The 27,136-nt window shown below is 32.1% G+C and overlaps 1 protein-coding gene and 1 pseudogene across 21 annotated transcripts in view; one reads left to right on the forward strand and one right to left on the reverse strand.

Annotated features, from left to right (window-relative positions):
• Positions 1-27,136, forward strand: part of LOC145293736 (rho guanine nucleotide exchange factor 7-like) — a 624,934-nt gene that overhangs the window by 347,976 nt on the left and 249,822 nt on the right. For all 21 annotated transcript variants that reach the window (XM_080140205.1, XM_080140207.1, XM_080140210.1 and 18 more), the window contains 9 exons: positions 3,639-3,733; positions 4,950-5,044; positions 8,675-8,770; positions 12,463-12,585; positions 15,475-15,604; positions 17,697-17,756; positions 20,170-20,250; positions 22,336-22,485; positions 24,613-24,688. In XM_080140205.1, coding sequence (XP_079996331.1) covers positions 3,639-3,733; positions 4,950-5,044; positions 8,675-8,770; positions 12,463-12,585; positions 15,475-15,604; positions 17,697-17,756; positions 20,170-20,250; positions 22,336-22,485; positions 24,613-24,688 — 906 coding nt within the window. The remainder of the gene's footprint in view (positions 1-3,638; positions 3,734-4,949; positions 5,045-8,674; positions 8,771-12,462; positions 12,586-15,474; positions 15,605-17,696; positions 17,757-20,169; positions 20,251-22,335; positions 22,486-24,612; positions 24,689-27,136) is intronic.
• LOC145294477 (5S ribosomal RNA) lies at positions 25,646-25,763 on the reverse strand (annotated as a pseudogene).

The raw sequence follows: 27,136 nt of genomic DNA on the forward strand, positions 1-27,136 counted from the left end.
GCATATAATTTCTCAAACGTAAAAATATGGTTCTATGCATGCGTCAGACGACGTCATAACCTGATTTAGTTTAAATATTCGAAGAACTGACACAATTTCATGTACGCCGTGTTATCTCAGTTGGTTAGAGCGTTGGGTCATTATCTAAATGTTTTCGGTTTGAATCGTGGTGTGAGATGTCTTTTTTTTTTTTTCGATTTTTTTAAATTTTAGTATTGAAGCAGGGTTATTTAAGTCATTTTTCAAGTAACGTTCGTTTTTTTTTTTTTTTTTTTTTTTTTTACTTCGCTTATTCTTAGGTTTTCATTAACGATAAAGTCCCCCCCCCCCCCGATTACCATAAAAAACACATGTTAGATGTGCATATAATTTCTCAAACGTAAAAATACACTTGTAGAGGGTGGGTGATCTATAGATTTTAGCTTTACTGATTGTTTAAAATCAATAATTTTATTCTTTTATTATTACAGCAAGGGAAAATTTTGTTTTAAACTGAATCAAATAAAGAAGATGATTAAAAGGATCGGTTTTGGCATTGGAAAACATGCATAAATTTTTTGATTCCGATACCCCCAAAATTCTGATTTTTCCAATTTCAATTAATTATCCCAATATATATATATATATATACAGCTGAATGTCTGTGTGTGTGTGTGTCTGGTCCCGAATAGGCTCCTATATGGTTGACTATTTTAAAAAACTGATTACATATAATGATAGATGTTTCGAGACACAGGAATGGGTATGTTTGATCTGGCATAATGATGATTCATTAAAATTGTGGGGTCTGCGTTCACACCTGTCCACAAAGTATGGAAATAAAAAATTTAAATATTTAAAAAAAAAAAAAAAAAAACCGTTTACAAGTGTTTTTGGTATAGATGTACATAATAATATTTTGATAAATATGGTTTAACATAAATAGGAATGGTATAATAAAATTGTGGGGTCTGTGTTCGCGCCTGGCCTCCATAGAATGGAAATAGGCACACACTTTAATAAAGACTTTTTTCTATCTGCGTAAGTATACTTTGATAATCATGTTTCAGTTTGAAGAAATATGGTATAATAAAATTATGGGGTGTTCGTTCGCACCTGACCTCCATAGAATGGAAATATGTCACAAAGTTTAACAAGGTTTTTTTTATATAGATCCACAGAATATTGTGATAAGTGTTTCAGTGTGAACAGGTATGGTATAATAAATTATGGGGTTTATCTATTTTATTTTTACTTTCATCATATTTTGCTTTGGTTTTGATACCCCTAAATTCGAAGCTATCTCTTTACAACCCTTCCTTTTCATAACCTATCATACTTTAATAAATCAGAGTCCATTTTCTGAAGGCTGTTTATGAACCCAGTCAGCGATGGGTACTTTTGCAAGCATATATATATATATATATATATACATATATATATATATATATATATATATATATATATACATATATATATATACATATATATATATATATATATATTGGAATCAGAAAAAATTTATGCACATTTTCTGATACCAAAACGATTCTTCTAATTATTTGTTTTTATTTGATTCAATTTAAAACAAAACCTTACACTACTGTAATAATCTATAATATAAATCTCGCCTGTCTATTTAAATGAATATATGTATGTATCTATCTATGTATGTATGTATGTCTGCCTAAAACTTTCGACAGTAGCGACAGATTTTCACGAGATCGGTATTGTTTTGAAGCTCGACCCTTCGGACGACAACGATCGAAAAATTGACTAAAAACATTAATTCCTTCACCCTCAACTGGGCACTTTTCTACACAGAACGGGGGGGGGGGGGCTTTTTTCGCCGATATTTTCAGAAGTCATACCCTCTTTTCGATTGACTAGCCTTAATTTCAACATTCGTCACTTCCAGTTTGTGGTACAGAACGCACATTTACATATGCTAAGGCCTAAAAATGCACCATCTGTTAATTTTCACCAGGATTTGATGTCCGCTGAGGACTTTTGGGGCTAAATGAGGTGGGTTGGTGCTGAACTTAGTCAAATTTTATGCCTCGTTCACTGTGCACTCACGGGGGACCATGCATGCTTTACGTGTTTTCTCTTTTAATTCTCATCTCTTTAAAATAGAAAAAAACCTATTTTGCATGTGTTCTCAGTGATAGCAAACACTGCCTACAAACTCAATATTTTATTCTAACTCTTTGGTTTCTTTTGTAGGAACTTAGCTTCTGCCATTGACGACAAAAACAAGTAGTTTTGTTTTATTTCTCTGAAATAAAATAATTTTAATTTTATCCCATTTGCTGGGGGTCCTGGATATGACCTTAAACTATATCCAGTGGTGAGGCTCCAGCTTGCGGGCTTTGGGGAGTGTGGAGCCACCCTTTAATTGCCATTGCTCCCAGGTCCACTCTGACCTGGAGTGGTAGTACCTGTTAGGGTCCCAACTATGGGTTAAATAGAAACCGACTTGAAAACAACAAATATATTCTATTAAAAAATCTTTCTTCAAAATCTTTGGATTCGGCATTAAATAACCTGAAAAGGGTTGATATGCCATAAAACAACCAACCAACCAACCAACCCATTTGCTGGGAGTAAGATTGATGTTTACTGTGGTATTACCATAAAACATTACCATTTGATAAAGAGGTCTTTCCTCAACATATTATGAAACATGGTCACACACATATAAGATCAGTCTGTATAGGTTTTGACCAATCAAGTAAAATTTACTATTGGGGCAAATTAAAAAAAAATGTTTTTTTTTTTTAAAAATTCTTCCTCATATTTCCATTTTCATACAATGCTGATAATCTTCCAGTACATATCGTACACAATGCTTCAAGCAAACTACGTCTCCAAATAAAATTTTGTCCCATTCAAAATTATTTTACAAAGGTTAAATATTTTGGTGCTTTTATATTGAATGAATGAATCGATCAAAATATTGAATTTTGAATGAAACAAATGGTATCTACATAAGTGTCATGTTGCAAATCGTAACATATTCAAAAATTATGAAAAACGATAAGGTAAAAAAATAATTATTAATAAAAAAAGATTTATGAAATAGCAAAATCATTATATTATGCTTACTAAAAAAAAATCTGAGTTGGCAGGGGAGATAATTAAGTTCAATTGTAATTCAAAACGTCGGACACATTTTATTTTTCATCTAAACTTTATCAAAAATTGTTTTTCATTAATAATTATTTTTCTATCATTTTGCATAATTTTTGGATACGTTACTATTACCTAGGTACCATTCGTTTTACTAGAAATTCAATATTTCGATTTTCAAATTTCATAGGTTCAATATAGAATCAGCAATATTTCAATAATGACTGACAAACCTAGAAACAGCAGCAGCATATTATTTTTATTTGGACTTAGCGTTATCACATAACCAATCTGTTGTATATAACTTATTTGATAATGATCAGACTGAAAATTTTAAGCTCTGTTTTCAAATTCTCCTTTTGCCACTACCCCTCCTCTTTCTTTTTCTATTTTTGAAACAATTACTTAATATTAAATACATTGTTTAATCCTGGACAATGCCAGATAAGAGACAACTAGTTTATTATGTAATTTCTATTTCTTTTAAAAAGTACAATAAGCTTAGCCTTATTTCTTTCTACTTGCAGATTCTGTATCTAGTCCACCAAAGTTGACACCACCTGATAACAAAGCACTTCCAGAGGGTAATACAAGGGAAAACGTTCAATTTTATCACAACGTGGTAAGTTTTTTTTAGCTCCTTACCCTTTTTCCCCTTTTGTTTTGTATATGATTTTTAATTGCATCTAATTTGGGATCTTTGATGATTGTTAGTCTCATCCATGGACTAAATAGAATCCACTGTTGGATATGACACGGAACTGTCTCAAATATGGTTTGGACAAGGCGTTTGATGATCAGTTTTCGTCCCACCATCAGGAAATCTATATTTTACAGACTATTTTATCTTTTTGTTTTTCTGTCTACTCTATCAGTATCATATTTGGTTTAACATCCATTTCACATGCTGGCGCATGTTGGACAGCTTTAAGAAATTGACTTCCAAACTAACTCGTCTCTGGCCAGGTCTTTATTTATTTCTTTTTCTCTCAAGTCCAGTTTTATCACTTTTGTTCTTTTTTTCCTTGGCCATCCCATGTTAAATGAACCTGCCACGTTGATTGGTCTATATCTCCTAACTTAAGAACTTTGATCCATTTTTTTCTTTTTTCAATGTGACCATACCATTAAAGTCTCCTGTTCTGCAAAGCTCTCCCTACATTATCCAGATTAATTTTCCTCTGAGATCAAATCATTAGAACTAACCCTGTTTCTAAGACTCATATTATACATCCACTGTAGCGTTCTCATGTCATTTCTTTCCATGCAACGCATATCCTCAACCCTCACTAACCGGGTTTTACTTCCATACATCATCACACTACATACACATAAGAGATTCTGTCCTTGATTGACAGTGATAATGCTATGCTGATTAGTAATGGCAGGTTACCTTAAATTACTCCATCCACTCCAAACTCTTGCAGTCATGCTAGCACCTGCTCCTCCCTGTGCTCCAATGGTATCACCAAGGTAACCGAACTTTTTGACCTCCTAAGAGCTTCATCATCCAGATATATTTTGTTCACATCTATGAACTACTCTAATTCTTTCTACCCTCTACCATCCTGGGTATGAAACCAGTGCATTTTGTGGCCAGGTCCCAATTCAAGAATTTCGAACAGTGTGATGGTACTCCTTAGTTATCGATTATTCTCAGCCTGCTCTGATACAGTGTTGTAGTACTTGTTGAACATCATTGCACAAAGTGTTCATTCGACCATCACATCCTACCACCTGAAATCCTTTTTTTCCTGGCCTTCCTACCAATTTTTCTACCGGCCATGTTTCCAAACACTATCTGTGTATTAATTTCTTTTGTTTATCTTTTTCAAAAGGTACTTGAGAATGTAATTGAAACGGAAGAGAAACATGTCGGAGAAATGCGCACCCTTCTTCAAAAATACATACGGCCTCTAAAAAATAATAACATGTAAGTATAATAAAATTATCCTTTTTATTTATTATTGTTATTATTATTTATTCGTTATAACTCTTTGTATTGATTTTCAATCATCTTCTCAACACCAATTGTATGGAAAATAAATTCCATACATGTGGAATATTAAAAACAATTCCACATGTGTGGAATATTATAAAAAATTTGACACCTGTATTTTTATAAAAAAATTTGACATGCAGAATATTATAAACATTCTTCACATGTAGGATATTATAAAAATTTGACAAATGTGAATTTTGTATAATATTCCACATGTAGAATATTATAAAAAAAAATTCAATGCATGTAGAATATTATTAAAAAATTTGACATGTGTAAAATATTATCAAAAAACTTCCACACATGTAGAATATGATTAAAATTTTTTTTTTGTTTTTACCATTTCTGAATTCATCCATTTCCATCTATAGATGTTCATATTCTGTCGATGTTTTTAATCTGATGATAGAGAAATATGGAATTACTTTATATTAGGTTGGTACAAAAATAATAATAATAATAATGTAAAATAATAATAATGTAAAATAATAATAATGTAAAAAAAATAATGTAAAAAAATAATAATGTAAAGTAATAATAATGTAAAAAAAAAATAATGTAAAATAATAATAATGTAAAAAAAATAATGTAAAAAAATAATAATGTAAAATAATAATAATGTAAAAAAAATAATGTAAAAAAAATAATGTAAAATAATAATAATGTAAAAAAATAATAATGTAAAAAAAAATAATGTAAAAAAATAATGTAAAATAATAATGTAAAATAATAATAATGTAAAAAGAAATAATGTAAAAAAAAATAATGTAAAATAATAATAATGTAAAAAAATAATAATGTAAAAAAAATAATGTAAAAAAATAATAATGTAAAATAATAATAATGTAAAAAAAATAATGTAAAAAAAATAATGTAAAATAATAATAATGTAAAATAATAATAATGTAAAAAAAATAATGTAAAAAAATAATGTAAAATAATAATGTAAAATAATAATAATGTAAAAAAAAATAATGTAAAAAAATAATAATGTAAAAAAATAATAATGTAAAAAAATAATAATGTAAAAAAAAATAATGTAAAAAAATGATAATGTAAAATAATAATAATGTAAAATAATAATAATGTAAAAAAAAATAATGTAAAAAAAATAATGTAAAATAATAATAATGTAAAATAATAATAATGTAAAATAATAATAATGTAAAAAAATAATAATGTAAAATAATAATAATGTAAACAAAATAATGTAAAATAATAATAATGTAAAATAATAATAATAATGTAAAAACAAAATAATGTAAAATAATAATAATGTAAAATAATAATAATGTAAAATAATAATAATGTAAAATAATAATAATGTAAAAAAAAATAATGTAAAATAATAATAATGTAAAATAATAATAATGTAAAATAATAATAATGTAATAATAATAATGTAAAATAATAATAATGTAAAAAAATAATAATGTAAAATAATAATAATGTAAAATAATAATAATGTAAAAAAAATAATGTAAAATAATAATAATGTAAAAAAATAATAATGTAAAATAATAATAATGTAAAATAATAATAATGTAAAAAAAAATAATGTAAAATAATAATAATGTAAAATAATAATAATGTAAAAAAAATAATGTAAAATAATAATAATGTAAAAAAAATAATGTAAAATAATAATAATGTAAAATAATAATAATGTAAAAAAATAATAATGTAAAATAATAATAATGTAAAATAATAATAATGTAAAAAAATAATGATGTGAAATAATAATAATGTAAAATAATAATGATGTGAAATAATAATAATGTAAAATAATAATAATAATGTAAAAAAAAATAATGTAAAATAATAATAATGTAAAATAATAATAATGTAAAAAATAATAATGTAAAATAATAATAATGTAAAATAATAATAATGTAAAATAATAATAATGTAAAATAATAATGTAAAATAATAATAATGTAAAATAATAATAATGTAAAATAATAATGTAAAAAAAAATAATGTAAAATAATAATAATGTAAAATAATAATAATGTAAAAAAATAATAATGTAAAATAATAATAATGTAAAAAAAAATAATGTAAAATAATAATAATGTAAAATAATAATAATGTAAAATAATAATAATGTAAAAAAAAAAATGACATTATTTTTGCACCAACCTAATAATGTAACCGGAATAAAATGACGAAAGAATGGCACAGAAAACTGTATTAGGTCAGCTGCCAAGCAGAAAACAACACAAGTTATGTTTTAAATTAAAATATTAATTTACTATTAACCCTATTATTCTTTAATGTTTCTTTATTTTTATCATTTTTCTTTATTTTCTTATTTCAAGCAAACTACCTTTTCCTCTTATAAAGCATTTTATTGTTTTATTGCTCCTGATTTATTTCCCTTGTGGTATCTTATGAATCTCTTTATCTGTTTGGATTTATTTATATCAACACATCCTATTTTTCAAGCATGTTGATTTTTTTTTTTTTTTTTTACAGTGTTTCATGTATACTAACAACCTACATTTATTAAATGACATTTTACTGAAATATATGAATTCAAAGTGAAATTCGTAAAATGGTAAAATAATAGTAAAACAGTAAGTTAGAAAAAGTTTAATAGTATGATTACAACTATATTAGGATTCTATTGGCTTTTCAGCCCTTGACTTAGTATATGGACAAAACTTTTCCTTTTTTTTTCTTCTTTTTTTTTCTTTTTTTTTCTTTTTTTTTCTTTTTTTTTCTTTTTTTTTTCTTTTTTTTTCTTTTTTTTTTCTTTTTTTTCTTTTTTTTTCTTTTTTTTTCTTTTTGTTTCTTTTTTTTTCTTTTTTTTTCTTTTTTTTTTCTTTTTTTTTTTTTCAGCATAATTAAGTCAATCTGTTACTAATGTCAACTTACCTTCTTATCCTCACGATAGTTAGTTTCTCTCCTCTCTCTCGTTCTCTCTCTCCCGTTCTTTCTTTCTTCCATTCTTTCTCTTCTCTTGTCATTGGTTGAGTCTAGATGACCCTAGAGATGGAACAAGTCATCAAGTCTATGATGTTACCCCAAACTAATATTCGTCCTTTATAATGTTATCCATTTTGAAGTAATTATGTCTGCCTTTTTAATGCATTTTCCCCTCTCTCTTTTTTCTTTCTTTTTCTTTTCTTTCTCTTCACATTTCTTTGTCTAGCCCTTCTTTCTCCTCTCATTTTATTTCTCTCCCATTCTCGCTCTTTGTTCTCATTTCCCACGCTCCCCTTCTTTTTCTTCTTTCTTCTCCTTTCTTGTTCTCCCTCTTTTCTCTCTCATTCTCATCTCTCCTTTTCCACTCTCATTCTCACTCTCCCTTTCTAATCTTATTCTCTCCTCTCTCCAATGATGTTATTATTTCTTTTTGCTATGTCATCCACTGTGCACTGATGCAAACAAATTCACCACATCATCAGCTCCTCTCTCTTTCGCTCTTTATTTTAATAGACGATATCCAGAGTAAGCAAACAAGACTTACAGAATTATGTAGATTTTCTACCACATGTAATCAGTAATTTAGTCATGTTTCATGCCTAAGGATTAAATTATTTTGTTTCATTTCAGAATATCACAGACGGAATTTAATCAACTAACGGGAAATCTTGAAGAGATTTTTGCCTTCCAACAGAAATTCCTTTCATCATTACAAGAAGTTACAAAGTATGTTGGATAAGCTGACATCTGTATTATTTGCTATACGTTTTTGTTATTTACTTTTCATGTGTGTATTTTAGTTTTGTTTTTTTTCTTGTTGATTCATTTATATATATATATATATATATATATATATATATAAAAGGCAAAATGTGTGTGTGTACGCGCGCGCATTTTTTTATATGTTCGCAAAAGGCTTTTTTCGCCGGCCTTCTCGGTCGGCTCACTCTGTCTTGAAACTTTTTATATGCTGTCTAAATCATAATATGAACGACTTAAGAACAGAGGTCACGGCTATCTTTAATTTACCCGACTTTTACAAGCTATTTTCAAGCTATTTTTCGATCATTGTGTCTTCGAAAAGCGAATGATGGGGTGGAGGGAAACAAACTGGCTTCCAGCGCAAAACTAGGTCAAACATCACGTGACTTAACTTTCTCGTACCTGTCAATTTCGCTTTATAAACGTCAACTTCAGACACTTATCATTTCCTCTCCCCTCGTGGTCGAGATGGTTAGGTCGCAGGGTTTTTTCCATTTCATTTCCACCTTCGCGTCATGGCTTTGGGGTTCAAGCCTACCTTCCCACTAAAACTTTTTTTTTTGCTTTTACACCTACAAACACCCGGCCAAATTTTTTTGTTAAACAGGGTTGGTTTGATTCCCCCCCCCCCCCCCAACACACCTCCAAACACCCGGGCTAGTATATATAAAAGGCAAAAGTGGTGCGCGCGTTTTTGTATATCCCAAGAAAGACTTTTTTCGGGAGGGAGGGGGGAGGTCTCGAGAGGGTTACTATCTTTTAGAACTTTTTATATACTCCCTAGATTATAATATTTACGATTTGTGAACGGACGTCATCTCTACATTTATTTTGATCGACTTTTATAAAATTCCCTCTATTTCGACCTTTCGCATGTTCATCTTTTTCATATAAATAAAGCAAAACTCATTGAAGCAAAGCCGTCAGTGACCTTTTGTGCCAGGACATCTTGAAAGCGATTAGCTTTGATCAATGTTTAGAAAACCCTTCATATCAGACAATTGCTATTCATTTGAGAGTTCCCCCTTTTTCGGGGGGAGCTTGGTTTCCCCAACACCATGGGGAAACAAATAAATGAAATAGCGGAAAGCTAAATTGGCCTTCAGCCAACGTTCTTTTCTGCACCTGCGTCAACTCTTTCACCTAGCAAGTTGACTTTTTGATTGACATCGCTAAATTTGAACGCTTTTCACTTCCTATGACTTCATAGCGTAGCGGTAAGATGTCACATTTTCTTTCACTTTCTTTTCCGTCTTAGTGTCACGGGTTTGAGCCTGCCTACTAACACTTTTCTTCTGTGCTCAACCCACACCTCCAAACACCCGGGCAATGCCGGGTACCCCTGCTAGTCTATTATACTTGTTAAGTTAAAGACGTGGAGAAATGCTATAGAGAATAAAGATCTGAGTGCGAATATTTTTGGGACTAAAGAGATGATCAGTTGTTGTAATGTTGGAAAGTTGCTTTGAAAAAGCAAAGTTCCACTCTGCTTGGTTTGTAGAAAGGAAGTCTTAAGCAATTCAATCTTTTGTATTGTGTAAGTTGGAAACAGCAGCCAGACAAACTATCAATCACGTACCCTCAACCTCTCAGACAAGACTGGCCCAAACCAGCCGAGTGAGCACAAGTGGCATGCAAGCAAACCCAATTTGCCCAGTTTGTGAGGGAAAGAAACTGAGGAGCGGGGAACGTTGTTCAATGTCCTAGTCAGGAAACAAGGCCAAACACAGGGTGGCTCTTGTGAGGCCCTGGTATTATACCTCTGCGCCTGGTTAATAGACAAAAAAAGGAATATGAAAGCCGACAATAGACAGAGCCTATCTACTCCTTAAAGTAATTTAGGTTTACAAACTAGAGAATTTGTTTGTCACCAGCTCTAGAAAAGTTGTTGATTATGGCTGAGGAGGCCTCTTTCCCCCAGGTTTAATATCAGAGTTGGTGCATCTACCATTAGTCTCTCCCTCTTGGATAGGGTCCAGAAAAGTCTTTAATCTGATTTGTCAACTAAGCTCCAACCCCTGTCCCATCACTGCAATGTTGCATCTCTGTGCCTATTTTACAAATATTTTAATGGAATGTGCTCTGATGAACTCGTACTTGTGCTCCTTTGATATACATATCTCTAACAAACTCGCTTAGCAACAAAATCTCACCCCTTCACTGCTGAGGTCCCTCAATGCCAGAAAGCTTTCTACTCTAATAGTTTCTTTCTTCGAACAGCTAGACTTTGGAATTCCCTTCCTGCTACCTGCTTTCTTGATTGTACTTATATGCAAAAGTTTAGATGTAACGTAAACCAGCATCTTGTTAATCTTTCCTAGGCATTGTCTCAAATAGTAGCTCCTGACGTCCAAGTGACGATATGCCTTGCTAGGGGTGAATGTGAAAAAAACAAATTTAATAAAGCTGCTACCAAACACCCTGGTCAGTTGCGTTAACACGTAGAGTGAATGAAATTTTCTATTATTAAAATTTTAAAGTCTTCATAATTTAGATTTCACTTTTAATTTGAGATGCAACCAAGGAAGAGTCTATCATGTATATGTCTGTAGTGTAATAATGTACAGAAGTGAATGTTGCATGTATAGAAATGATTTGGGAATGATAATGTAAATGTTAAAGACAAGCTTAGATCTGATAACCTCAGAGGAAGGCTAAATCTGGGCAGCATAGAAAGATGTGTGGAGAATAGGAAACTTTGATTGTATTACCATGTTGAAAGAACGGATTAAAGTTATTGGATTAGTAAATGTAGACCAGTTGAAGCAACAGGTTCAGCTTGCAGAAGGCCAATGAAAATGATTAAAATGAATTTGAGAGTAAATAAAGACATTAAGACCTAGCTATAGGTGAATATAGATGGGCTAGTGTAGAAGTAAATTTCTTAAAGCCATCAAAGATATGCCAGTGTATGAAACCTGTTAAACTGAAGATGATGATGTGTCAAGAAAACCTCAACTGTTTATGAGAAAAAATTGTCGTTTCAAACAATCGATGGAGGAGGACAGGATGGCCAGTTATGTTATAGACGATCCCATCCTCATCGTTGAATGGATTTGAATGGTAGCGTGTTTGAAAAGCAAGAGATCACATAATGACAACAAAAACATACCAATATATATTTGCGAAAGAATGCAGATCTATTTACAAAAATTTACATGAGAAATATTAAGGGTATACATAGAAAGAATAAGAGTTCGCCGAGAAAGGAGTTACGTTACTTGCGATTGATGAGAGGCTGACGGGTTAGTCAGGAAAGCTAGTTGGTGGCCGACGCCACTGGAGCGGTCTCTGTTACATCTTGACTGCTTGAGTGTCCATCGCGAAAGAGGGAGAAATATGAGAAACAGGAAGTCACTTGGCTGTGTTGCTCTCGGGTTATCAGAGTTAAAGGGCGACAATCGAGTTAGCCTGGGAGTACTGTTTTGTGTCTGTGTGTATAACAACTTTTCCCAAATTGATTGCTTTTAGCATTAAATAACGCTAAAATGTTCATATGATGTAAAAACCAAACCAATCCAGTCAATGTCTAATGAATGTTTGTTAATGTTGTTTTATTGCCTGTGTTTTTCAGTTGGAGAATATGAGCTGATTATTAAAATGTCATTGAAAATTCTTTTTCTCATCTAACCTTATCTCTTATTTTTCTATTGTAGGAATCCTCCCCACCAACGAAAGATGGGTGGTGTGTTCATTGAACATGCGCCTACGATGAAGGAACTTTATCTGGTCTATTGTGCCAATCATCCTAGCGCTGTGTCTGTTTTACAATCGAAAAAGTGAGTCTTATTTTGGTCTTCACTTCTTATAAGGCCTCTCTAAAGTGTGTGTGTGTATATATATATATATATATATATATATATATATAATTATTTTTTTACTATGGCCATATATATTTTATAACTTACTAACTAGCTCTACCTACGTATTGAGCACTTTTGAAGTAAATACTTCAAGTTTACGCATAAATTTATACTTTCGTATATTAATTTTATGTGAGTAAATTAAGTAGTTATATATATAAATATATATATATAGATATCTCTTATATATATTTCTGTGGAAATATTCTTTATTCACTTTCCTTTTATATATACCAATCCTAATTTAAGAAGCTCAATGTAATTACAGAGCATATAATGAATGAATGACAAAAGTCTATATTTCAAATTTCATGATGTTGACTATCTTACAATTTATTCCTTTAATTCAGTTGACACAATTCCGGACAATATCTGTTTCATAGAACAAAATCATTCATTTAATTATTATATCAATCAGTGAATCTTTTGCTGTTAACTCATACGAAGAAATAGCAACAATCAATTCACCAAAATAAAATAAAATGCGTTTGGACATGATTAAAAAATCTGAAAATTGGAAGAGAAGCTGAAAATACCTTTTAGTTTGCTTACATTATGCCATTTTGAAACTATATATATATATATATATATATATAGTTTCAAATATGGATGGTTATATATATATATATATATATAACCATCCATATACAGTACTGTTTCGCTGTTTCACAGCTCATCAGTGCGGCTAGAGAAGCAACTACCTCAAGCCAGAATCGAAACTCGACCGCACATGACAGTCAGAGCTTCTAACTGTTGTGCTATTCAACTGCTGCTATATGGGCAGTGAATTAACAATGTTTTGACATTGTTTAAATACCTAAGCTCAATTTGTTTACACAAAGAGCATCGCTTCATATGCTCATAGTAATTTGTATATCACTTCCCAATATGCTCAACCCAAGATAGGGAGCATTATAGTCATCCACATACAGTACTGTTTCGCTGTTTCACAGCTCATCAGTGTGGCTAGACAAGCAACTACCTCAAGCCTGAATATATATATATATATATATATATATATATAATGTTTATAGGAAAATATGTTTATTCAATTATATTTGATTTTTAATTTATATACGTCCTTTAATTTATGGAGCTCGATGTAACTACAGAGCATATACAAATCAATGACAAAAGTCTATATTAAAAATTTCAAGATGTTGACCATCTTACAACATACTTAAAGAAATAAATGGTAAGATGGTCATCATCTTGAAATTTGGAATAAAGACTTTTGTCATATATATGATAGATTGGTAGACATTACTTTTTGGCATTCTTGCAATCTCAAGAGACAATGGATAACTCCTGTCAAAGAGAAAGTTCTATAGCTTCTAATTATAATGAATGCCTATTGAACACTATCCTATGGTTTTTGTTATCTTAGTACAAGAGTTTTTCATGTTATCCTGACATGAGGATACATTCCATATGAACTAAACTCTAAACAATTATTTAAAAAAAAAAATGGTGCGCAGGTCATCTAACTTGTGTCTCAGGTTGCAGTTGTATAATATCTGGATGGTTGTAGTGTTATGTTGCTCATGGAAAGGAACCCTGCACCCATCTCCGGTTGGCTTTCCCGAGGCCATAATCCTGCAGATGAAGAGTCGGCTGATGGTCTACTTGTGTTGCTTGTTTGGTATTCTGCACGACCACTTTGTCCAGCACCTCTCACCTTAAACTTTCAATCACAAATCATGATCAAACTAATTTACCTTGCATTCATGATTACCCGTGGGCTTAGAACTAATTTAGATGTTGAATCATTTCTCTTAGCAAAATCCCCTATATTCAATATTTTATTATATATACTAACAGTTTAACCCAGCTTTGCTTGGGGCCTATGTACTGTTCATAAGTTTATGTGTGTGTGTGTGTGTATATATATATATATGTTTGACTCGTGTCCAGGTAACCTACATCTAAAATTTCAAGTGTTTATACCCAAAATTAACGGGGGAATTTGGTAGAGTCTACAAAGGTCAACTCTTTCAACTTTGACCACTTGACAGCCAAATTTTTGCCCAAAAACTGATTAAAAAGCTTGCTGCATGTCTGAATACCCTTTATGTAAAATTTCAAATGTTTAAACCCAAAATTGACTGAATAGTTTGCTAGAGACAGCAAAGGTCAAATCCTGTAAACTTTGACCCCTTGGCAGCCAAATTTTTGGCCAAAAAATGATTAAAAAACTTTGCCCTATGTCTGAATACACTTTATGTAAAATTTCAAATGCTTAGACCAAAAATTGGCTGGGTAATTTCGTAGAGACCACAGAGGTCAATTTTTTAAAAACTTTGACCACTTAACATTTACTGTTTTAGGCTCAGGTTAAATAAAAAAGTTTGATCCATGTTCAAGTAACCTACATCTAAAATTTCAAGTGTTTAGACCCAAAATTGGTGGAGGAGTTTGGTAGAATTTTCAAAGGTCAAATCGTTGAACTTTGACCTCTTGACAGCCAAATTTCTGGCTGGAAACCGATACCATCCCTATTTAAGTTAAAACATATTTATCAAAGTATTATTATGTACATCTATATCAAAAACACTTGTAAACGTTTTTTTTAAATTTTTTATTTCCATACTTTGTGGACCAGACGCGTACGCAGACCCCACAATTTTAATGAATCATCATTATGCCAGATCAAACATACCCATTCCTATGTCTCGATACATCTTCTATCATTATACGTAATCAGTTTTCTATAATAGTCAACCATATAGGAGCCTATTCGTGACCAGACACACGCACAGACGTTCAGCTTTATATTATGTATATATATATTATTTATTTTTTCAGAGAAGAACTCACAAAATTTATGGAGTATTTAGGGGCTGGAGCTCTGACTCTGACAACAAATCTATCCAAACCTTTTACCCGTTTGGACAAATACCCAAGTCTGCTGAAAGAACTGGAGACACATATAGAGGTAAGGAGTTTAAAACTACTTTAAAAAAAAAAGAAGAAAATAAAAAATTCCTCTCCCATATCCATTTTTGATTTTTTTTTTTCCCTCTCTTTAGATATGATTGTTGAACCTGTTACATGCCAAATCTGTCAGTCAGTCTAACATGGATAGGAAAAAAATAAGGATTAAGAATTTGTTACATCAAAGACTCACAAACTTTTAAAGCGTGTGTGTGTGTGGGGGGGGTTTGTAGTGAGTGATATCTTTGATTGACCATTTAAGTTCTACAAGGAAACCAAATGTGGGAAACACTTGATTTTTTATGCTTCAGTTTTATTTTATTCAATTGGTATATTTCAGGGGAGATAACTTAGATATAAGCAAAGGGAGACCACTTTGAATAATTCTGGAGCCAACACTTCTAATTAATGTTTCAATACGTTTTTCTGAAATATTTAGGTGGCAATTTTTTTGTGTATGAGGTGGGGGGGGGAGGGAGAAGTTTCTTTCCTGTTATCTCGTCTTTTCAAATATTTTGCCAATATTTGTAATTATCTATTCTGTTTGGATCAATGTGTAGTATCTGTTTTGATCGATCTCAGGAGGCTACACTTCTAGACGTTTATTATCTCTTTTGGAAGGGGTTGCTGATTGTAAAGTAAAATAAAATTAAAAAATATAAATTAATAAAATAATAATTTGTTGCTTTAAATTTTTTGTGAATAATTAAAAGGACGTTTATTATTGGTTAAAATTAAAAGCTATTTTTTGCGCGTGCATTAATTAAGCAGACATTTTTTTTTAGTCAATCTAAAGAAATTTTTCAACAACAAAAGTGAAAATAAAAAAAACCAAAAAAACTGTTTCTAAAGGAAAGAGAGTATTTTAAAAAAGCATTGCTATTACCAGCATTTTTGAAAATGAAGAACTTCGTTTTTTTTTTTTTTTCAAACTATCTTTCGAAAGAAAAGATAATAAAAAACCCAAAGCGAAATGTTGATTTAATTGTACATCAAAGGCTCACAGTATCTGTACACACATTTAAAAATGTGCTTTAAATCTATGCAGTGATTTGACTTAGCTAAGAGATCATTTTTCTTACAAAGATATCCAAAATAGTAAGTGCTAAAGTTCAAGCTGTTATGTAAAATTTTCCTAGCGAGACTTTTTGTGATATTGGTTCCTTGGGTACATTAATTTCATTTCTAACATTAATTTTTAGTGAAGATTTTCTCTTCTACCTCATCTGCCACATCCCACACATAACAATATACGATGCTTCTTTATTATAATAGCGAAAATCGAAATTATTAATGAGAACAGTTCTCATAGAAAATTAGCGAAAATTGAGTTTTGCTAAATTAACCTAAGTTTTAAGAAAATTATTACCTACCTTGTTATGAATTGAACTCTCTGGTTTCTATTTTTCCTTTTTTTTTTTTTTAGTAAAACTTCAGTGGTCTGCTAATTGTCTTTGAAAACTATTTCTGTTAATAATTACTTTTTTTAAATTTTCTACCTTACCGTTTTTCATAATTTTTGAATAGATTCATTACTGCGACATGACAGTTTGATAGATACTCTTAGTCTTGCTTAAAATTCGATATTTTAATTTTCGAATTTTGCTCTAATAATGAAAAAGCACCCATTACTCATCATGTTTTACAGAAAATATCAAACTTGTAATGAGACAGGGGAGATAACTTTGAATTATCCATTTTTTTTAAATATTTTTATTTTGTTTTATTTTTTTTTTGGGGGGGGGAGGGTGTCAGTGGATAGAAATGTTGAATGTCTACGGTTCCAGGTGACAATTGCCTGTAAATTGCAGTCTCGGTTCTACCCAAGCAAGCTAGAGGATTAGTTGGCCAAAATGTGGTGAGGCAACAACAACTATGGAAGGCAGTAATTGCTGGGGATACAGTTACGAGACTCAGCATTTCTATCCCGTCACGGTTAATCACCTGACGAAGGGCAGAGGATGAGTTGGCCGAAACATGGTGAAACTACAACCACTACAACAGCAACAACTATGAAGATAAGGATGACAGTTTGCAGAAGAATGAATACACCTTTTTTTTTAATTAAATTTTATTTTTTATTTCTATTTCAGGAGGGTCATGCGGATCGTGGAGACACACAGAGAGCGATCGCAGTTTATAGGGACATATCAGTAAGCATTACCCTTTTGCTATCCTACAAAATCATTCTTGTGAAATTCCTGGATGTGTTTTCTAGATTAACTATATATATATATATATATATATATATGGCAAATTGCCACTGACACATAAGGAGCTACTATGAATTAGGGAAATGTCTACAGGGACACTCTAAGTAGGAAGTTGAGCAGCAAGATGTTTGTTCACATATTTAAATTAAATGTTGAATGTTCTTCAGAATTTACTCTATTTCTTGCAAGCGAATATATTTTTATTTTCCTTTAAAAAATTCTCCATCTTATGACATAAAGATCATCTTGTATCACATGACAGAAATCCACGGGTATGATGCACCTTAATGTCCCCGCTTGATCTCTATATCTTATATAGTAGGGAAATATGATATTTCATCAGGTTTTTAAAGATTAAAGTAAAAGTGTGGCGTGATTCTGATGTCAAAAGAATTTAAAAAAATGTATGATGTTTTTATGGTTTATCTAAGGATGGAGTATTGGTACCACATCTGGGCAGGAACTGCTAGAAATACCTTATCTTGCCTTGACAGTTCAAAATCAACTTCATAACCTCGTGGGGGATGCCCTTTTCTCTTCCTTGCAATCTCTTTCTCACAGAAGAGACGTTGCGAGCCTGTTTATGCTTTATTGTTATTTTCATGACAAGTGCTCGTCTGAGCTCCAATCTATGGTATCCCCTCCTCAAACATTAACGAGAAACACTCATCTAGCTGAAAACATTATCAACTATCAATAATTTCCCCAACTCTTTATCTGTGCCGAAACCTAGATGTAGATTCCATGAACAAAGCTTCTTTCTTAGAACTGCACACCTGTCGAATTGTCTTCTGTTTGCTTGTTTTCCAGCTGACTACAATATGGCAGTCTTCAAGTCAAACGTAAACAAGTTCTTGATGAGCTGTTCCCCTTATGTAATCCAATTTACCAAATTAACAGTTCTAAAGATTACTACGATATTGTCCTATTGATTACCATACACTCATTAACCCTTATCATCGAGTGGCCTCCGGGCCTTGATAAGTGGTAACTCTTTTGTAAAAAAACCCAAAAAAAACCCAGGTGTTTTCCTAAACTCACATACTCAAATTTTGCCATCCTCAATCTACTCTGTTGCAATGCCATTCAATATTTTACACATTGTCACAGTTAAACATTGAAGAATGAAGCTATATACTTTTCCCTCATGCCCATCTGAATAAATCTTTAACTCTTATCCTCGAGTGGCCTCTGGGCCTTGATAAATGGGCATTCCTGTGTCCAAAAAAAAAAAAAAAAAAGTGTTTTTTTTATTTTTTTTTTATTAATATCAATATTATTCTAACAATTATGTTTCATTAAAAAAAAAAAAAAAAAAGAAGCTTTTCACAAACGCATAAAATATTTTATATATTCTACTTGTTCGGTCCTGGATATGACCTTAAACTATATCCAGTGGTGAGGCCCCAGCTTGCGGGCTTTGGGGAATGTGGAGCCACCCTTTAATTGCCATTGCTCCCAGGTCCACTCTGACCCGGAGTGGTAGTACCTGTTAGGGTCCTAACTATGGGTTAAATAGAAACCGACTTGAAAACAACAAATATATTCTATTAAAAAATCTTTCTTCAAAATCTTTGGATTCGGCATTAAATAACCTGAAAAGGGTTGATATGCCGTAAAACAAAAACAATCAATCAATCAATCTACTTGTTCTTTGAATCAATCATCTTGAGAAAGTTTTCAAGATGAAACTATGACGAATATATAAACGATTTTTTTTTTTCTTCATTTTTCACACATATAACGTTCAGTAATATTATATCACATTGTTTTGTTTTTTTCTTAAACTCATTAACACATCCGCTGCCAACTACAAGTATTCTCGTACCCTGGCATTTACTTAGTCTTGCCCGCTACAAGTAAACTCATAGTAACAGAAGTCTTTTTCTATTAGTTAATGCGTGCTTGGCACGTACGATAATTGTCTTTAACTTGAAATGGCATCTCAAAACAACATATATTGAATTGTATGTTTACGAGTTATCTCGTATTTGGCCCCTGCCACGTATTATGTTTTTTCTAGTGAAAACGTATATAAGTTATAAGTTGAATGATTCATTATAAATAAAAGCTGATTTGAGTTATTTTTATTAGAAAAAATATACAAACTGGTAAAAATTGACAATTCCTTTAGTAGAAATGGCTCGTGAGAATTCCTTTAAAAATCAATACAAATTTAATATAGACTCATTATTATATTCATATGCATTATTTGCTGACTTTACTTTTTTGGAATTGCAGAGAAATAGTTTGGCAATGACTATAAATTTAATAGAGCTATAGCTGGCAGCGAATATATTAATAGGATGATTGGGATTGATTTTAAAGAAAAACATTTCTCTTTTGTCAACAGAATTCCTGTACAGAAGTTAGGAAACGCAAAGAAATGGAATATGAAATTATTCACAGCACCATCAAAGGCTGGGAAGGCGAGGTAAGTAGAAACTTTATCATACGAGTATTAAATTCACAAGCTGTCCCTAGTCACATATCAGGGTAGATGAAGACTTGCAGGGAGGTGTCGATGTCCTCCTACTTAAAACACTGAGTATTCCAATTGGCCAGGAGGGACAACATGAAGATTGCGAGCATTAAAGGTAGTGCTATTAAATTGACTTGTTGTTTTGAGCTTGTCATAACCAGGTCGTTAATCTGTGTTTGTAAATCATGACATCATCACTATCTCTGTAAATGTTGTTTATAATTTCCAAGATAACAGCCATCATTTTTTTTTTCTGTTGCTATATGAAGAATTTTCTATTTATTCATGACCGATTTAAGCACGATAAATGTACGACAGCTGCTCCTGCTGTTTCTGCAGGCATGTCATTTGAGCAACCTGTGATGACAAACCCGATAATTCTAAAAACCCCAAAAGATATTTGCCAAAGATAAACTGATTTTTTGATAATGTTACCTTGTGAGCCTGAAAGAAAATGAAGATTTATCATTAGTGGGAAAAAATGAATAGAAAAAACTTTTTTTTTACAAAGATTTTTAATCTATATACTTATAAAAGTGAGAATGTGTGTGTGAGGACATTTCTCAACCTATATATTCAACGAATTTTTGATGTACAGACTTGATATATAGCGTATTCACACTTTTGGAAAACTTTTTAATCGGTTTTTATCTGGAAAACAGCGCTGCTAAGCGGTCAAAATCGAAAAATTTGTACGTAGGTGTTGGCTGATTTTTATCTCTTTTTGTCAACTGTTTTGTGAATCCGCATCCGTGAATTATTCAGATAACAGATTCTTTATGTTAAGAATAAGTAGGTTTGAAAACACTTTTTAAAGATCATTTCAAGCTGGCCTAATGGCTATTGTGCTTAACTCACTGTCTTTAGGTTTTGTTTTCGATCTCAGCTCGAGTATTTTTTTCTTTTTTACTTAGAAGAAGTAAACTGTTTAGAAAAAAACTCTACTATTGATTTTATACACCAGGCCCTCCTGCTTGTGCGGTGATAAAACTTCTCAAATGCACTTGTGATGTTAATTTTTGTCAAATTCAAACTGTTCCTTTTTTCGTATTATTTTGATTAATCGGACAATTATTCTCATTTTGGGTGTTATTAGCACAACATTTCGGTCGCTGCATCCCGCAACCTCCTTTGGATGTTGAATACATGTTTCCTTAGCACCCGAGGAAGGTTGTGGGGTACAGCGACTGAAACATTCTCTTAAATAACTTGTAATCGATTCAGTTAGGTTTGCTATAATTGTGGCACAACGGATAAAGGTATTGAATACAATAAGTTCTAAAGGACAGACTTCTGGAAGTTGAAGGTTTAAGTTTCACTAAAATAAAAAATTAAAACTTCTACCTGATCATTAATGAGACCAGCATTCGATAAAAAGATTCCCATGCTCGACAAGATAATGATAATGATCATTAGCTGAAACATTGCCACTTATTGTCCATACAGGATTGAAATTTCAACCTCCAAAACTGGTTATTATTTTGTGTGTTTACCCCTTGCACTACTTGTCCATGCAGAATCTAAGAATAACATCCAAGGTATGGACAATAGTCTGAATACTTCAAATACAAATTATGGAATGTTTGTCCATAACTTGCAAAGATTAGCGTGATCATACAATTGTTCTGTGGGTTTGAAGTTGGCTTATTAGACCGTTTCAAGCTCTGAAGTATTTCCCACATGTTGGACAACCGCGGAATGATTCTGCAACAGAGATGTTGACTTCTGTCTTTTCTAATGGCATGTTTCCTCTCCCATTCTTCATTCCATGCAAATTCAACACGTGTAACCCCTTTGACTTGCGGCATACCAAGAACATTTATCTTGGGTTAGGTTTTTTCCCCATGAATTATAATACAAATCAAACTGTTTGACAGAGATCTTCAAACGGTGCTTGAACTATTTCTGCTGTCCCCCCTGTGGTTCTTTTTCCTTTGGACAGCTCGCTCTATTTTTTAATATATGCTGTATGTAGCTATTAAGTCAAATAGATTAATCGGTTATTGTGTTATTATATCTTTTTTTTTTTTTTTCCAGGAAATCACGCTGCTTGGAGATGTTGTGTATTTGTCACAAGTGAAATTAATAGCCCAAACAGGGGAAAAATCTGACCGCGTATTTGTATTGTTCCAGAATGTGCTTGTTATGTTGTCTCTTGGCCCAAGACTAAGTGGTTACCACTATGAGGTTAGTATCTTATTATATTCACACTTATGTCACGTTAAATATAGTTATATAAGTAGGTTATATAAATGTTGAACAAAGGTCGTGTGTGCAAAGAATCTGTAGAATGCAGGATGGCAAGTAAAATGTCAAAACAGAAATAATAATTGAAATTTCAAAAGGCCGTTTGGATAAACAAAGGAATGAAGCTGACAACCATCAAACAGGCTCTGAATTGATTATCAAAAGATCACAGATGATTACATAACGGTTTTAGTTGCGTTAAGTTTTCTTTTTTTTTTATTTTTCATTTTTTTTTTTTTTGACAAGCAAAGGTTGTCCAAATCTACGAATTCCAGTGTTTAAGTCTTCCTCCTATCAAAACCCAAGATCCTCTTCACTGATTGAACGCATCGTTGCTGGCCACCAGAACTACAATAAAGCAGTCGTTATATTTTTACAAACCAAGGTGTTGTCATTCTTCCAAGTGCAGAGTAATACAGCACAAAGTATAGGTTAGCAAATTGAATATCTGTGTCCAGTAAGATTTGGCTGTATTTGAAATTCAAAGCCTGGGTGTTTTTACAGGTTATGATGTAGGAAATTTGGTAGGCAAAGGATGTCTAAACAGATATGTTGTAGTGTATGAATTTTACCATGAAAAATTAAAGTAAAATAAATAGTGGTAGTGATCCAATGGGTTACAGGCACATGATTATATATATATATATATATATATATATATATATATATATATATATATATATATATCTATAAAAGTGAACATGTCTGTGTGTGTGTACATTTCCCTACGCAATAATTCTGTCAATTTAAAGTCTACAGACTCGAAATTTGATACAGAGGGTACTGAGAGTTGGGAAAATCTTTGTGATCTGTTTTCGGCCAGAAATTTGGCTGTTAAGGGGTCAAAGTTCAACGATTTGACCTTTGAGAACTATACCAAACTCCTCTGCCAATTTTGTGTCTAAGCACTTGAAATTTTAGATATAGGTTCCTTGGACATGGATCTAACTTAATAACTTGATTTGAGCCCAAAACAATAAATTTTAAGGGGTCATAATAGGGGTTAAAGTTTAAAAAAAAATTGACCACATTTTTTTTGTTTTGCTCACCATACACCTCCAAACACCCGGGTAACGTCGGGCTGAAATGCTAGTATATATATAAAGTTGAGCTGGGTACTACTTCTACTATTATGACTGTTTAGTCAGTTATGCCCTGTGTTTTCTTAATGTAATTAGTAGTACTACTCAGTGTTGCCAAGGACAAATATGTAACATAACGTTTATTCCTCTCTCTTTCCCCTTTCCTTGTTTTCCTGCTTTTTCTTCTTCAGCCAGCCATTTCTCTTTCTGAACATACACATACACACAACTCGATTCAGCATAAGGGAAATTAGTCTACGAACAATGATAATAACATTAAAAGGTGCTTATACCATGATGATATCAAATGATATAAATAACCATTTGACCCATAAATAATGAATTTTTTTTTAATTTTAGATATACATCTGTGGGTAAGCCGATTAAAGAGAAAAAAAACCCCCCAAAAAAACCACTTCAGGTGCATTTTTCAAGTCTTATATGGAGATCCAGACATTTGCCTTTTATTTATATAATAGATAGGAATACTTTTGCTGTTTAAAAGTTAAATGTCTTTGTAATCGAATAATTAAGAAAAAAAGAAAAAAATCGTTTTTGGAATCAGAAATGAGGCTGAAATTTTCCCTGATAGCTCCAAAAATGATGATCTTTTTCAGTTTCAGATTCCGATTAATCATCCGAACACTAATATATATATGAGAGCAAGTAGTTAATAAAACATGTTAAAAAACACTTTGAAAAAGAGTTAAAAACATATATAATTTGAAAAGGAAGCACTAAGTGGATAGTCCTTAATCCACAGAGTTTCAAAGAAATACTTTCCTTCTCATCAAAGGGTAGGATTTAGCAAAATGCGAGATCGGATTTTGCTTGCAGAAGTATTTGGTGAAACTACAAGTAAGTCAATGATCTTACTTGATAACAAAAAGTGAAGCAGAAGGAATAGGGTGAAGAAAAAAGTGATTTCACGTGAATATATATATATAATTTGGTTTGATTATTTTTAATGCTTTTTTATTTTCAGGGCCAGCTTCCATTAAGTGGACTCACTGTAAATAAAAGTGAGATAGAAAATCTTACAAATGCATTTGAAATTACAGGTAATTAATTACAACAATTTAATTATCTTTTTTGTTTCATATATATTTATAATTTATTACCTCCTTGATATTGCCCGGGAGTTGTTTTACTTTCATATAATTTACTGAACAAACGATACTGTAAAATTAAATATAACTTTTAAAGTTCTATTTTAAACTGATAAAACAAACAGCATAGTTTGAAAATACAAAGCAAAACAAAAATGAATGTACAATGATTCCCGGGCAACACCAGATCAGTGCAGCTAGTAACTAATAAATGTAGCTGGTGCATCTGCTACTGGCCGTTCCCTCTTGGATAGGCCCAGAAAAGAGTTTTCAATCTAACAGGTCCCATTTTGTTGACTTAACTCCAACCCCTGTCTCATTGCCGCAATGTTAAATTTCTGTGCCTGTTTTGCAAATATTTGAATGGAATGTGCTCTGATGAAGTTGTTGCACTTGTGCTCCCTCGACATACATATCCTCAACAAACCCAGTTAGCAACAAAATCTTACCCTTTCACTGTTGAGGTCCCTAAATTCCAGAAAGGTTTCTACTCTAATAGTTTCTTCCTTCGAACAGCTAGACTTTGGAATTCCTTTCCTGCTACCTGCTTCCCTGACTTTACTGATATGCAGAAGTTTAAATGTAATGTAAATCAGCATCTTGTTACTCTTTCCTAGGCACGGTCCCAAATAGTAGCCCCTTATGTTCAAGTGGTGATATGCTCTGTTAGGGGTGAACGTGAGTAAAAAAGAAAAAAAAAATCTGTGCTTGTACAGAATTCTCCCTATTTTTCGATGCCTCCATTCAGTCTCAAAAGACAAAGGATACCCCCTGTAGAGGCAGCTGCATGTGTAATTATGTAACAAGGGTTGCGCAATCTCCAACCTCCTCTCCTGAGTCGACACTGCTTGAGTCCAGTGGCAAGGAGAATCCAGGACGACTGGAAACAATGCCGAGATAAGTGGAGAGCACATATAGCACCTGGAAGTCCCACAAGGTCACCCATCTGGTACTGGCCAGGCTCATCGTTGTTTAACTTCGATGATCTGACGGGAACCGGTGTGTTAAACGTGATTATGCGATATATGCATGATTCTCCCTAATTAAAAACATAAGAAAAAATCTGTATAAATGAATGAAGAGATTGAGAACGGTAGCGAATAACACAATTCGATAGAGCGAAAAACGTGCTTCAAAATGATATATAACACGGCTGCATATATATATATATATATATATATATATATATATATATATATATATATATATATATATCAATGAATTCAGAAATCATATATAAAAGTAATGTGTGAGAAAAGGATATTGTTTTTGCACCAACCTAATATAAATCATGCAGAATATCTAACGTAATGTACTTGCAATAACCCTTATCCCTGAGTGGCTTCCGGGCCTTGATAAGTGGTGATCACTGTGTAAAAAACAACAAAAAAAACAAAACAAAACAAAAACCTCCCGATCATGGAAAAAAAAAATTCTAAATGACAAATCACATAAATTGATCAAATAGTTTAATTTTTAAATAAGAAAATCACAAGCCAAGATTCCATGACGCCATCTTAAAAACAATCCTAAGTAAGTATAGGGAGATAACTCCTAATATTTCGAACTTGCAAGATTTTTGAAAGCAATTCTTTCACATGGACAGAGAGGGGCATTCGAAAAACTCAGATTAGCTTAAAAACAGTTTTCTTTCTAAAAATAAAACTATTTGATCAATTTACATGACTTTTTAATGTACGATATTGATTTAATGAATATGAATGCATTCATGTTCCTCCTCACAGGAATATGATTGGCTGGTGTGAACCATAAATACGGATGGCTATATCTAGGAGAGACATTGAAAGATATGCCAAAAGCCTAAAGCTTAAGCATATTATCAGCTATGATGACAAACAACTGTTCATTAAAGTGGTTTCCTGAATTGTATTACACGATTACTCTAGCCAAGACGATTTGGTTACTTTAAGCAAATATTTTCCAGGGTATATCATATTGTCTTTTCATCACTGGTATATACATCATCTACAGGGTGGAACGATAAATTTGTCACGGTAATGAAAACGAGCGTTGGCGGGAGCTTGGCAAATATTTGGTGGATGGCTGCGATCAGGCTTTGATGTTGTGGGAGGTCATGTTTGTGCTGTTCTCAATGTATGAACAAACAAAGTAGTCCAGCGGGTTCAGGTTGGGGGAGGAGGAGGGCCCAGTAAGAGAAGCGTACGAAGTCATAGCATTCCTTCTGAAGCCAAACTTTGATTTCTTTGGACTTGTAGGCCAGTGCTGAGTCCTACTGCCATGCCCAGGGTCTGCCAGCAGCCACCTGATTGCACCAAGGAATCAGCACACTCTTCAGCACATCCAGGTACACTTTGGTGTTGACTCTCAAACCGACTTTAAAGATATGAGGTGACATAATGTGATCCTCACTTGTAACCG

This window comes from Euprymna scolopes, chromosome 15 (genome assembly GCF_053919585.1).
Source record: "Euprymna scolopes isolate OS-2025 chromosome 15, ASM5391958v1, whole genome shotgun sequence".
NCBI lineage: Eukaryota > Metazoa > Mollusca > Cephalopoda > Sepiida > Sepiolidae > Euprymna > Euprymna scolopes.